Consider the following 14850-nt stretch of genomic DNA (forward strand, 5'->3'; position numbering starts at 1 on the left):
GGAGGAAGTAGTGGAATGGAAACTGTTTGAGACCTTCTGGTGTTGCTTAAAAGGGGCATTACATATTATGAACTTCTGTAAGCTGCAGCAGGCACCAGCTGACTTCATAGTTTTGTTGTGTTTTTTTCTTGGTTAGTTTTACTACTCATGCAACTACATGGAAATTCACCTAAATAACAGTATAAGTCCTCGGTAGTCCTTCACTTCAATGCAATTTATATGATGGAATACTTCTGGAAATAGGCGGTGTCAGTTTTGATCACTTGTGTTCCTGCCTAAGTTGTTGAACACTACTTTGTATTTCAGAAGAGCAGCAGTCTCCATAGAGATCGTTGTTTATCTCTAGGGTATAAGATCAGTACTCCAAATGCAGGATGTAAATGTGGGATTAAAAGGACAATCAATCCTGCACTGTAGACCATATACTTTTAAAAGAAATGGACAACAACCTTGCTTATCAGCAGCTGCAAAGATTAAGAATGGGTTAGAAATAAGCTGGGTGTTGGTGGCACAGCCAGGAGGATCTCTGTGAATTCGAGACCAGCATGGTATGGTCTACATAGCTAGTGCCAAGACAGGCTCCAAAGCAATACCGAAAAACCCTGTCTCCAAAAACTGATAAAATAAAAAGGTTAGAAATACCCCTCAGTCAAGCAGAGACTGTAAGGCTGCAGGAAAAGGCAATGCTGGGTTAACATCTCCTTTTGCATCCACAAGACAAACTGATGCTAATCACTGTTTGAGGCCATAACAGACCACTTAGACCCATGGATAACACTGTAGTAACAGTTGTAAAGCCAGATTAGCATATCACATCCCAGTTAGATTTTTTTTTTTTTTTTTTTTTAAAAGAGAGGGTCTGTCTATATAGTCCTGGCTGTTCTGGAACTTGGTATGTAGACTAGGACAGCTTTGAACTGAGAGATCTGCTTCGCAAGTGCTGGGTTAAGAGGAATGTGCCACCACACCAGACTGTCCCAACGACATGACTTTCAACCTGATCTACTGTCAAAGATATTATGAACATACATCTAAGGATCCCCCTACTACTTTTTCTTGAGGCAAATATTCAAATTGACAAGTACCCAAAGCATTTTTACAGAATTGTTGAGAAAAATAGTCCAATTTTCTTTTTTGTAATTACTGTTGGATGAGGTCTCATGTAGCCCAAGATGACCTTAAACTCCTGCCCCTCCCCCATTTCTCCTTTTAAGACAAAGCCTCATTATATTATGTGTTCAGGCTTGTTTTGAACTCAAGTGATTTTATATTAGTCTTTTCAGTTGCTGGGTGTATGCCACTACAGCCACTTAAATTTTTGGTGTTGCTCTCTTTAAAGAGTTTCATTGTATAACCATGGCTGCCTGGAACTATGCAGACAAACTCATCTTCAAATATGTTGTGATCTCCCAATTCTACCTCCCAACTAACTGCTTGGCTTAAAAATATGGGCTACTAGGCTGGGTGGATTTCTGGGAGTTCGAGACCAGCCTGGTCTACAAGAGCTAGTTCCAGGACAGCCTCCAAAGCCACAGAGAAACCCTGTCTCAGAAAACACAAAAACATGGACTACTATGATTGGCTAATATTTCAATCCTTTGAATTAAAAATTTATCATCATGTATTATGTACCATGTGAATATATATATTCACATCCATTTTTTTTTTTTTTTTTTATTTCAGGTTAAAACTGTACCAACGTAACAAAGGCCAAAGACAACTCAAATTATTATCAGGAAAAACTGTGGCCATCTATGTAGTTTTTGATAGAGAAAAACACTGCTATTCGACAGCTAGTATTTTATTCAGTCTCATTACATGTGGTTCAAGAACATTCAAGTAAAAACTCAAAATCAGATGTTAAAGATCAGTCTTCAAACATCATAGCCAACGATGCCACGTTTGCCTATGATCTCTCCGATATAAAACCACATCCACACCTCTGTAGCGACCAAACCATTTAGCACAGCTTCCTGGAAAAGAAAAAGCACAAATTTTATGGTACTTTAAAAAACAAACAAAAGATCCAACATATATTTGAAACTATTCTCTCTTAGGATTGACAGAGAATATAAGGATGTTATTCAAAACTACAGAACAGGTTTACCCAAAGTCAGAAATTACTGATGTTCAATGTTTAACTTCTGAGATCTTGAACTTTCATTTTTGTAAGGCAAATGGATCTGAGCTTATAAATTCTTTCAAAGGAATTTTTAAAGACCTGAACTGACTTAACCCTTTCATTATTAGTTTATGAGACACTTTATGGGCTCTAAAATAACCCACATCCTGGAAGTGGCTCACACATTAGACAGCATTCATAGGAAGGCTTGTCCAGCGAAGATGAAGAACTGTCTTCTTCCCTTTTATATCCCATTTATTTCATTTTTATTTACTATGATTTGGTTAAATTCTTTCCAAGTATTCAATATTCATTTTATTTCTGACCCCCCCCCCACCCTCAAAGGGGAAAAAATCCAAACCACACATGGTTCTAGAAAGCATGGTTTCATCCAAGCAAACTTGGATCTAGAAACTCTAGCTAGAAAAAAAAAAAAAAAAAAAAAAAAAAAAAAACCTTTCCATAAATGAGCTGGATGACTTTACTATTAACAAGATCATTTCTGGAGGTCATTTCCTATTCAGTAACACCAGAGGCCACTAGAAGTCTCCTGTCACCCACTCTCCAGGTGTTACTAGAATTGGAATTTAAAAGTCAAAGTCCAATTCTTTTGAAAACCCAGATTTTGTTATTTTTGTTCTACCTAATAATTACAGAGGTCTTTAGCTGAAATGGGGATACTTCTAGAACAAAAACAAAACAAACAGCAAAGGCAGCCAGATTATAATATACTAGCTAATATTAGGAAGGAAATCAAGGCTGCCAGTTATTCAAGATGATCACCTTTTTGCTCTAAGACCACAACTAGACAAAGACAAAGAATAGCTGAATTATTTCTATCCAGACTTTTTTGGCAGCCAAAAAAGAGATTACCTTTCATTATGTTGGATTCCGCCTCATTTGAAAATAAATATGTTAATTAAGAACTGGAAAAGTCCTCCAGGGAAGACATTTTCTATCACAAACATACTTTTTCATAGCCCATAGTTACCTTAACTGTAAGCTGTTTGAAGCTACCAGTTTTAGCACTTTGAATTATTTTTTTTGCACTCTGAATAGCTGCAGGGAGTTCAGCAGGGGTTGGGGGAACCAGTTCAACCCTGGCGTAGTACCAAAATGTGGCCAATCGAGGCTTGGAGTAAGTCACGGCAGCTGGAAGACAAAACATAACAAACAAAAAACCCAGGATGAACTCACTAGAGATCGAAAGAAGCAGATGTGTGGGCTGAACACAAATATTTATTCATGTACCACATCCACTCACTGCTGGGATCGAATGTGCAGCCACTGTGAGAAGTCAGAGCTGCTGCTCCCTGGTAACAAGAGGCTTTTAAAGATGCAGACACTTGTGTCACACAGGGACACTCAACTGACAGGAAGCTCTGTGGTATCAATTATGCCAGGACTCACTAGTGGCCAGCTAGTACTTAGTCACCTCTGAATGGCAAATCTAATTAACTGTAAAGTTATTAGTCCCAAATCTGAAAACAAAGATAAAGCAATTTATTAATTTTTCTTTGTAGAAACAACATATTTTGAATAGGAGTCTAGAAGGGGAAGAAGCTATGTAGAATAGCATCCTTTTAACAAGTCCAGATGGAATTATACCAATTAGTATCCATTTCTGGTATCCTTAGCAATATGTGTTGGATTAAATCTCTCTTACTAAGGTACAGCTGCACCCCCTTTCAAAAACTGCACTCATAATACAAATAAAACTTACATGTATTAGTAAGAGCATCGAAACTAGACTACACTGGATGGTGGTGGTGTACACCTTTGATCCCAGCACTCAGGCAGACAGATCTTTGTGAGTTCAAGGCCAGCCTGGTCTAAGAATGAGTTCCCGGATAGTCAGAGAGACCCTGTCTTGAGAAACCACAACCATCCAATTAAACCCCTAGAATCTGCTACTAATTTGAAACTTCTTGACATATTCACTATTTCAAATCAATGAATTCAGCAGGAAAAATAATGACAAAATCAGCACAGGGTCTGGAGATGTAGCTCAGTGGTTAGGCACATGCAAGGTCCTGGACTGAAGCTGTGGGACAGAGAGAAACATACACACAAACTGAGAGAAACACATATGGAAACTCTAAGAGCAGCCAGGGGGCCTGTGTGTGTGCTTGCGCACATGAACACACACTCTCACACACAGACACACGGGTGAGTGTGTACATGCCTTTAATCAGAGCACTTGGGAGTCAGAGACAGGTGAATCTGAGTTTGAGGCCAGCCTCTACAGAGTGAGTCCACAAAGAAACCCTGTCTGAAAGAAAACAAAAGAAAAAAGAAACTGTAAGAGCAACAAGTGCTCTTAATTACTGAGCCATTTCTCCAGTCCCAAGAAACAATTATTTATCTATACAGACGAACATGCAAATATATAAATATGTGTCTAAATACCCGTTGTGCTGGCTAGTTTTGTGTCAACTTGATACAAGCTAGAGTTATTTGGTAAGAAGGAACCTTAATGGAGAAAATGTCCCTATTAGTTTGGCCTGTGGTGCATTTTCTTGATTGGTACCACCCTTGGGCTGGTGGTCCTAGGTGCTATAAAAAAGGAGGCTGAACAAGCCATGTGAGCCAGCCAGTAAACAGCTCCCTTCCATAATCTCCGCTTCAGTTCCTGGCTCCAGGTTCCTACCCTGATTTCCCTGGATGGATGAAGGACTTCACACTGTAAATATGAAATAAACCCTTTCCTCCCCAAGTTGCTTTTGGCCAATGTGTTTTATTACAGCAAATGAAACTGTCCACACCGAGAGAACTTTAAAATGGACTCTAGCAGCAAGGAAAAAACCCAGTACCTAGACGGTGATGTGTACATTCCATTGTTTAATAAAAGGAACTAGGGTTTCTTGGAGAAATGGCCAATTCTAAGGCTGGGCAGAGAAAATAAAAAGATGATTTATCATGTAAAACCAAAAAGATAAGGAGGCACATTAAAGGGGGCAGAGACACTAACTTAAACGATCTACAGATGGCCAAGGTTGGTACAATCTCAGCAATAAATGACACAGAATTAGATATGAGATGCATGAAATAAATTTAAATGAGCCAGTACAATATATAATTGAAAAAAAAATGGGGAAAAATGAAGAAAGAAAAGGAGACCAGGCACATCTCTCCCCTAGAATTCCTCTTGATCTTTGTAGAAGATGGACCCATTCACCACTCCGACAGAAAACCCTGTCGGGGGTGTGTGTGTGAAGGCAGAAGGTGGACTTGTTGAAGAGGTCCAGGAAAGGAAGGGGAATGATGTGCATATGTGAAAAGGATTAAAATTCATTATGCAGAAAGTTAAAGCAATAGTTTTACAGTGGAAGAGCTTACTAATAAGATCAAGAGATGGGTATGGGCTGGGCAGCTGCATGTCTTTAATTCCAGCACTTGAGAGGAAGAGGCTGGCAGATTTGAGTTCGAGGCCAGCATGGTCTACCGAGCCAGTTCCTGGACACCCAGGGCTATACAGAGAACCCCATCTTGAAACAAACAAACAAACAAATAACATCTTAGCAGTCTGCAATAGATAGCCTGGTGATCTTAGTAAAGTTAAAGTTGAGAACAATAAAGTCGTTGGGAAAATGCGGGAAACGGCTTACTAGCTTAGTTAGTGTTGTGTAGGAGGAACCCCAATATTTATAGTCTGGTATTCTACGGTCTTCAATAAATAGCTCATTATTGGTTGGCTGGTGATGAAGGGGAGGAGAAAACGAATCACTAACCATCCAAACACAGCAAAACAAGCTCAAAAGCAATACGTTTTTAAAGTTCGCTACTTTCATCTCCCGCTTCAGAAATACAATGAATAATCTGCTACTCAGAAAAGAACTGTACCGACAGGATACATTATGCAGGCTTGTGACTATTCAGTGTTCATCTGAGATACGGCGGTCTAACAGCCTTTTCAAACAGAACAGCCCCACGAATGCCAAGCCACCATGATAAAGACGACTGTTAACAAGCACCGCTTTCTCTGCGGACTGGGTTAGAGATTCATCCCTACTTTCCAACTTCCCTTCGCCGGACGCAGACTTCTCTAGGATCTGATCAAGACGGTAAGCAATCGCAACTTTCAGAGATTAAATTTTTCTGATGATTTTCAAATTCTTCGCTGAGATCCAGACCACCGAATGAGGCCTGACGTGCGACCTTTTCCTTGTTTCCGCCCCCCCCCCATCAAGGCACGGTAAAGGGGGCCTCACGGCGTTCGCGGCGGAGTGAGGCCGGGCTTCTTCACACGGCCCTGGTCGCGGTTAGGGCCCAGCAGCTTGCGCGCCCTGAGAAGCCGGGTGCAGTTAGGCGAGGCTGCAGCCTTACAGGGCCTCCCGGCGGCCCGCGCGGACCCCTTAGTGCCCGCAGCACACTCCTTCCCCTCGCGCGCCTCCCCGGGACCGCCGCTCACCGCTTACTAGCGCCGGGGCCTTCTCCGCGAAGTTACGGACGAACTTGGCCATGGTGTAGGGTGGAAGGTCCGTCTCCTCGCACCGCCGGCTGAATGTCACCCTCGGAAGGACCCGTGGCAGGCCCCCTGCCCCACTTCCAAGGTCAGGCTGCCCCCTCTCTATGCCTGTTCAAAACATATAGTTATCCCTTCCGTGTTTATGGAACATAATTGGGCAGTTTATTTTGCTAATTACAAATTAAATGTAGCTATGAAAAGATGAGGTAAGAGAACATGTAGAAAATAGTAGGGTTCCTCGGGAAACAGGCATTGCTTGGGACAGCCACTCATGGCGGCCCGGAAGACTGTTGAGGTGAGGAGATGCGCATGCGTCACTTGTTTTCTTTGCTTGATCTCCACTTTCGCTTGCGGCAGTTTCGTAGTTCTTCAGAGACCGTGGAAATCGAGGCTGGAGGGCGTCATGAGGTGTTTGTTTTAGAGACATGGCAGGGCTGAGGCCAAATAGAAGCTTTAAGGGGCCATGTAGGTGTCACATAATCCAAGTCACCAGACTGACTCAACCAATTAACTACTTCTTTAATTGACCTTTTATAATCTCATTTTCCGCTGTAGCCTATATCAGAATTGGAATCCAATCCCGGTTTTCCAAACACGTCACATGGAGCTATGCGGACAGTAGGAAGAAAGTCACATGTATTGAGGGTATACATTATGTCAGGCATTTTGGAATTCAGTGAACGCTTTGGGTATTGTCCCCTTAAGTGACCGAGATTCCTAAATGGTCATATAAGAAGTATCAGAGTTGTATGATAAACAGAGAGGAACATAATATTAGGCAATATGCTGATCTGGGTAGACCTAGAGATCCCTGATGTGTAAACAAACAAACAACAAACAGACTATAAACTCCAAAGGGCTGGAGCTTTGACGTGACAGAAACAACAACAAAAAACGATGTAGGAAAGTGACATTTTATGAGCAGACGTTCTGGAGAAGCCCAAGTGTTAGAGATAAAACTGATGGGATGGTTAGGTAGAAAGAAAAATTAGAAGTGTGATTATGGAGTCAAGAGACAAACTGCCTTAGATACTGATGTCAAATTAAGGCAGGAAAGACAACTTGAGTGGTGAAACCCATGTTATTCAAGCACACAAGAGCCCGAAAACTGGGAGTTTGAGACAGTCTGGTCTATAGGGTAAGAATGTATATTTTAGGGGAAAGATAGGCAAGCTAATTATTAGTATGAACATCAGTGACATTAACTAGAAACAGTTTCAAAATCTTAGAAACCAGATTGCATCTGTGAAGAAATATGGAAGAGACTGTAAACCCAGAGGTGATGTGGAATTTAAGAGAAACTTAAGTTAGAGAACTATAGTCAAGAACTGCAAGACAATGGAGATAGGAATTAGTTTGGGAATGGTGGGACCTTTCCTTGAATGGAGTGATGGGAGAAAAGTTTCAAAGTGGTGGATGCCACCTGATTGTGAAAAGTAAATGGAAGGAGAAAGAATTTCGGGGAGAGGCTAAATTTCACATTATCTTATGGGCACAGAGCAGAGCTGCTGGGCAGGTAGAACCCACAAGTGTGTGGTTGCAGTACTCTATAAAGACTTCATTATTTTCATCCAACAGTTGCCTGTAGTTTAGATATCAGAGCAGAGGGGAACTGTTAAATAATCTAGGCTGAGATCCTACATGTCCCAGGCACAGAAACGGCGGTGAGGGCATGGTAGCAAATTGTTAAAGGGCCTGGTGTTTAGGCTGGATAAAGTGAAGCCATATGGAAGCAAATTAGGAAATAAAAATCCTTGAGAATCTTCTGAGTATAGCCCCAGGGTCCCTCTAGAGGACTGTGGTGAGGCAGATTAGGCCAGTCAGGTTAGACACCTTGCTTGGAGAAAGTGACAAAACCCTTTAGGTTTTCAGAGGAAATTTTGAAATGTCATTATTATTTTTTTTCTTCCTGTGGTAGTGGTACTGGGATTGAATTTAGCACTGTGTATGCTAGGCAAGCTCTCTACCATTGAGCTACATTTCCTTTAAATTTTAATTTGAGCCAGGTAGTAGTGGAGCACTGCAGGCAGATCCCTGTGAGTTTGAAGCCAGCCTGGACTACAGAGCAAGTTCCAGGACAGCCAGAGTTACACAGAGAAACCTTGTCTCAAAAAACCAAAAGAAAAAAATTAAGTTGGGCTGGCCTTGAATTCACTAGGTAGCCCTGGCAGACCTTGCTCTCCATCCCTCCTATTAGCAGCTGGGATTACAGTCATACACCACACCAGGCTGCTGCTGGCTTTCAATACTGTAATAAAGCGATAACAAAGGTGGTAAGTCAGGTGCTCATTTATTAAATATGGGTTTTGAACAAACACCCCCAGGCAAGTTTGACAAGAAGTAACCTTCCTGGAATGTTTCAAATATAGTTATATTGATCGAGTTTGATTTCTGTCAACCTTTTTGTTGTTTTGTTCTTCATTTTCTGTCACTAGGTTCTTTACCAGTTTAGCAGTTAGAACATGTGCACTATTTCCTCACATGACAATGGTGCAGCATCAGCCTGGCTTGTAAAGGTACCCAGTAGTCTTAGGCTTTGCCCAATGGCTGCTCAGCAACCAGAATTTAAAAATAAATGTAGTGAAACTTTTGTAGAGTTGCTACTGAACAGCAGCAACTGGCACTTTCACCTACACCATTAGACTACTACTCAAGTTTCCTTCAGCTTCCATGTATCCATGGAAAGTCATATTCAACAAACAACTGCTTTAACCCTAAATGATTTTCCAAGTTTAGTATTAGCCTCTTGGTAAGTTATGAGCAATACTAGAGCTGACTGAAGTCTTCACTTTCCTTTTGTACTCCAGCAAAGTCATCACCTAAAACTAGGTATGTCAGGAAGTCTTACCAGATTTACAGCTGCTGCTGAGTTCCAGACAAGACACCCCTTTACCTTTGCAAATGCATATATGAGGTGCCTTGTTGGACAGGATGGGAGTCTCCACAGTTCCTTTTTCTGGATGTCTTTAACTTAGTTCACAGACAGAAAGAAGGCACAGAGGACACTTGGTTTCCTCACCAATAGTGGCCTTAAGCTACACACTTGCTTTTGTGATAACAGGGTTCAGCAGCATCAGTGGTGCACAGCAGTTCATAGAAAAGTATCAGAAGAGCATAAAAGTAAAACGGAACACAAACTCGCCAAAAAAGGCTTACAATCTGAAGGTTCAGTTCAGTAGAATACAGATAGACAGACACTAGAGGCAGCATAGAGGTTATTAGCTAGAAAGCTGCTGGAGGTTTTGTACCCATTTTCCTCCAGTTTTCACCTGCAAAACTCTGGTCTTTCCTCTTTTTCAAACAAAAACATCCTACCACACTGGCTTTGGGAAAATCAGTGCAGTAGGTAGAAGCTTATTTCAAATGCAGTTCATTCCCAGAGAGGGAAAGGAGAATAATACACACAGGAAATGAAGTTCATTTAAAGAAAAGCAATCCTGTCAACCAAGTGCATGGAGTCTACCTTAACAATCTGGCATTTACAAATGTGTCCTAGGCTTCCCTGATCACAGACAAGCACAGCAACAGCCAACATTTATTTAACAGGCAGAGTGGGAGGCCCTCTCTGTTCAGAGCTTTTCCAGTTGACACCTTCAGAAAATACACAAGGGCTGCTTATAGCAACCTGTGTTGGAATACTGAAACACTGCTTCTGTTTATGACAGTCTATGGCTAACAGTAATGTTCTTTAAAGGAAGTCACAATCTCATTTTCTTGTCCTTTACACCTCTGGGCTGAGACTGATACGGATATAAAAACATCCTGTAGAGGACTGAGCCTCTCATAGCATGTTAAGCAAAACAGTTGTAGAAGTGGGGTTAAACCACTTATTGACTACCCAGAGCTAAGGGGATATTTAAAATGGCTTGTGGACAAGATTTTGCTTCAATCTCTACTTTGTTCATTGATTCACTAAGGCTAGATTAGAAGCAGCTCTTAGGAGCCATGTTACAGCTGAAACATTAGCTATATACATTTTAGTCTTACAATTTTACCCAACTAGAGTGAATATGTGAGGAGACATTGCCACATACCACATATATTAGAGGACACAATATAATGTGGTACTCAATTCATGAGACCAATAAAAAAAAGAAAGGACACAGTATCTGTGTGTATAACACCTATACACTGAGATATACTGCATCAGAGGCCTAAAGTAACATCTTCATAGATATACTATTTATTGCCTATTTTATCCAGGCCTAGTCCTTGGGGCACAAAATAGAAAAGGGCAGCGAGAGCTTCTCATTTATTCTCTTACTGGAAGTCTCATCCATTACTGTCACTCATTAAAAGACCATGCAGCTAAGTTTTGGTGGTGGCAACCTCATGGGAGTGTTTGTGATGGTATCTTTGTCACAAGATAATACAAAATTAAGACATACCAACAGAAGTTGTATAAGGTTCCCTCCTCTTACCCATCAGCTCAAAGTCTACCCACACTAAGGTATTTGCATTCATCTGGAAAGTTGCTCTATAATATTACACAGCTATGGTAAGGACAGACAGGCTACAGATACACAGGATGACAGGGTTTTTGGATACTATCTGCTGTCATGGAAGTAGCTGACATCAAAGACTTACAAGCAGTGCTCACTAAAAAATGTCTGAACAGTACTTGGGAAGGGAAAGGATAAAGTGGCATGACATTTTTGTAACTGGACTTAATATAATTTAGGGTAGGAAAGGAAACAAGAGGAATAGGAAAACCAAGGCTGAAAATTACTGATAATTTATGAAGATGTGAGAAGGAGAATTTCCTGAAAGCTAGGGAGACAACAAGGTCTTAAGAATCTTAATTATCATAATTTGCACAAGAACAATTTTCTAACTTATTAAAGGAAAAACAACAAAGAATAAAATAACTAAAATCCAAAACCAAAACAAAAGGAAGAAAGAAAGAAGGGAAAGAAAAAGGGAAGGATCAGAGGCAGAAAGAGAGAACCCACAAACAACTGTTTACACCCTGGGGCTGGTTTGGGTTGTTTAGTTCACAGTATTTATTCAAGTTGCTCCTTTTGTTGCTTCCTCTCTGCGAGCCACCGCTGGATTTTTTCTTTGAGTTCAGTGTTTGGCCGGATCTGGTCCATGGTAAGGGGACTACGGTTAAAAGGATCTGTTTGGTCACTAGAACAAGAAAAGTGTGAAAAGTGAGTTACTCTGAAAAGTTCTAATATAGAACATCTAAGCATCTCCTTGCTGAGTCTCAAGCCATGGTGCACTGTGCCTTGGAGTTAGATGCTGACTTGGGGTTAGAAAGAAGGAAATGAGAAAGGTGTGATTCTCAAATCTTCCACTACCCTGTCTCTCTGCCTAGTAATAAACTTTATCCAACACTTCCACTCAGATATTGATCCTAGTTGGGGCCAGAAAGATGACCTAGTGGTAAGAGCATTGACTGCTTTTCCAGAGGACCTGGATTAAATTTCTAGTACCTTTATGAAGTTTCACAAACATCTGTAATGCCAGTTCCAAGAGAATCAACGTCTTTTTCTGGCCTCTGTGGGCACTAGGCACACCTATATACATGCAAGCAAAATACTCATACACATAAGTAACATGAATGAACTTAAAAATTTTTAAATGCTATCTTTGTCGTCAGCCTTTAGATTTCAAGTCAGAGATCCTAGTCACTGTGTTATCTAAGTCACCATTTGTACTTTTGTTTGTTTGGTTTTTGTTTTTGTTGTTGTTCTTATTTTTCCTTTTTGGACATTTTTACAATTTAAATATGATTAGAACAATTTCAGGCCAGAATATATTTCATGTTGACATATTCATAATATGGATAAAATTATTTTTGTGTGTGTCTTGAGATAGGGTCTCACTACATAGCTCTGGCTGGCCTATATAACTTACTATGTAGACCATATTGGCTTCAAAGTTATGGCAATCCTCCTGCTTCTGTCTCCCAAGTGCTGGAATTCTAGGCTCCTGCCACCATAGCTGGCTAAGATTACTTACAGAGGAAAGAGGTAAGGTAAGATTCAGTACCTCCCAAAAGAGTTATTTTGTAAATCTTTCAAGTCTTAAAATAGGTGATATCAAAGTGCTACACCAATGAATCTACAATACATATTGTACACAGTACTGTGTTAAGTGGCTGGGAGAGTACATACGAAGCTAACACAGCTGTGTTCCTGAGGCAGCTCTGTGGATGGGCATACCTGAGTAAATGCCTGGCAATGGTGGACCTGTCCACAGTGACTCTGGAAGATGGAAGCACCACAGGGTCAGACATCAGTGTGCTCATGATGGGATCCAGGAACTCATCACAGGCATCTGCGTATGTCTCCTCTTCCTGTTGCTGGAGGTCTGCAAGAGACTAAGGCGACAACACCTGGTAGACACATCTTCAATTTTGTTCTTACTCTCCCTTGGAAGGGGTACTATTTAGTAAGGTGGCTATTCCCAATTGTTAACTGACTAGGATGAAGTGCCTGTTTTCAATGCCTCTAGGCAGTACCCCTTTTCTCCCTGAAATAGGGCAAAAGCAGAAGAGCTGAGTTGACAGTATGGCATTTCTTACTGAATATACAAGAAAACAAACGATCCTCATCCTTACCTTGATTCTCTCTGCCAAGTTACTGAAAGCCACAATCATATTCCCAGGCTTATTGATTTTCTTCAGGACTCGGACTGTCTGTGCAAAGAGAGTAGGGGAATAGGAACGTCCATCCTTGGGCACAGTGGCACAGAAATTCTCCTCATCCCTAGAAGGTCAGCATTAGAAAGAGATGGAGCATCAGAGCATAGGTCAATGTGGGGACAGCAGATGGGCTATAGTACAATCATTCCATCCTTATAAGCCACAAGTACTCATTTGAACTAGAAAGACATATTATTATGTTATGTATCTCTGTATGTGGTGTATGTATATGTATGTGCATGTATAAATGTGTCTATATGTGTACAGAGGCCAGAGGTCAATGTTGGGTGTCTTCCTTAATTACTTTCCAGACTGTATTTTTTGAGACATGGCCTCTCATTGATCCTAGAATTCATCAACTTGCCTAGGCTAGATGGGCCAGTGAGCTCCAGGGATCCTTCTGTTTTTGCTTCCCCAGTACTGGGATTACAGGTGCATGCTACCACATGTAGCTTGTTAAGTGGGTGCTGGGGATCTAAACTCAGATGCTATTGTTCATGTGACATCTAATTTCCTTTCCTTCCTTCCTTTTTTTTTTTTTTTTGAGACAGGGTTTCTCTGTGTAGGGCTCGCTGTTCTGGAACTTGTTCTGTAGGTCTGGCTAGCATCGAACTTAGAGATCTACCTTATTCTGGCTTCCGAGTTCTGGGAGTAAAGGTGTGTGCCACCACATCTAATTTTCTACAAGGATGTCTATATGAAGTGTTCTATGGCCCTAAAAATGCTTTAACAGACAGTAGCATAGTCAGGGAAGCTTATCTTTACACAGATCATGAACAGTGTCCCATGGATCAGAAAAAATCTTTTCTCTAAAACTATGGAGGATTCCTTTATCTATCAGCTAGCAATAAGTCATCCTTTCCCCACTATTTTCACACAATAGTAGCCAGCCATTCTGCTATCACAACATTAGCACCCCCCTCCCCACATGGCTTCCTTAATGCCAATCTCAGATACCCAAGATTTAAGTAGATAGTACAGATGTCTGATACAAGTTGCTGAGGTTTGAAGTCAAATTCGCTGAAGTCCTTGACTTTGAGAGCTCCCATCTTGGGGCCAACCAGGTGCTGTAGGAAGTAGTTTAGCATGGAGATAATGCGCTCAGCTAAGAAGGGATGCACGAACAGTGACTTGATCTCTGGAAAAAAGCCAAAGTCTCAAAACTCAATCCATCAGTAATTTTTCCCCCTTATAACTAATTTTACTGGAGAGCTCTGAGGATTTTAAATTACATAATACATTTTCAGTGGAGAAAACATAGACAAGTAAAACCAAAATCAAACGAAAAGGAAACAAAAGCTGCTACCCACACACAAACACTGTTAAAACATTAAAAATATTTTTTTGGGGGGTGTACCTGAGTTACAGCAAGTGTGTGGAAGTCAGAGGACAGCTGTGAAAGTCAGTATTCTTCTGCCACAATGTGGTTCTAGGGGTCCAACTCAGGTTGTCAAGCTTGGTGGCAGATTCTCTCACCCAGGCACCCCACATTTTACTTGTATTCAGACTTCCTAAATCCACCATTCATTTTCTCATCCTTTCTCTCCTAATCTCTATCTCATTTTCTTTTTTTTTGCTCCATTTTAATGGGAGAGTTCTTTGAGTTTA

General features: G+C 40.9%; 2 protein-coding genes across 3 annotated transcripts in view; both read right to left on the reverse strand.

The window, feature by feature from the left end:
- Positions 1 to 1785: 1785 nt before the first annotated feature.
- Positions 1786 to 6701, reverse strand: Atp5mg (ATP synthase membrane subunit g). Its single transcript, XM_051197291.1, has 3 exons — positions 6534 to 6701; positions 3114 to 3274; positions 1786 to 1973 (listed from the first exon to the last, which is right to left on the reverse strand). Exons 1-3 carry the CDS (start codon positions 6583 to 6585, stop codon positions 1875 to 1877), a joined length of 312 nt encoding a protein of 103 aa, XP_051053248.1. The 5' UTR covers positions 6586 to 6701; the 3' UTR covers positions 1786 to 1874.
- Positions 6702 to 8863: 2162 nt separating this feature from the next.
- Ube4a (ubiquitination factor E4A) overlaps positions 8864 to 14850 on the reverse strand; it is a 39985-nt gene continuing 33998 nt past the window's right edge. For both annotated transcript variants that reach the window (XM_051197288.1, XM_051197289.1), the window contains exons 17-20: positions 14200 to 14380; positions 13159 to 13306; positions 12761 to 12918; positions 8864 to 11720 (exon numbers count right to left, since the gene is read on the reverse strand). In XM_051197288.1, the coding sequence (XP_051053245.1) occupies positions 11594 to 11720; positions 12761 to 12918; positions 13159 to 13306; positions 14200 to 14380 (614 nt within the window). In that variant the 3' untranslated portion in view covers positions 8864 to 11593. The remainder of the gene's footprint in view (positions 11721 to 12760; positions 12919 to 13158; positions 13307 to 14199; positions 14381 to 14850) is intronic.

The sequence above is a fragment of the Phodopus roborovskii genome, unplaced genomic scaffold (assembly GCF_943737965.1).
Source record: "Phodopus roborovskii unplaced genomic scaffold, PHOROB, whole genome shotgun sequence".
Taxonomy (NCBI): Eukaryota; Metazoa; Chordata; class Mammalia; order Rodentia; family Cricetidae; genus Phodopus; species Phodopus roborovskii.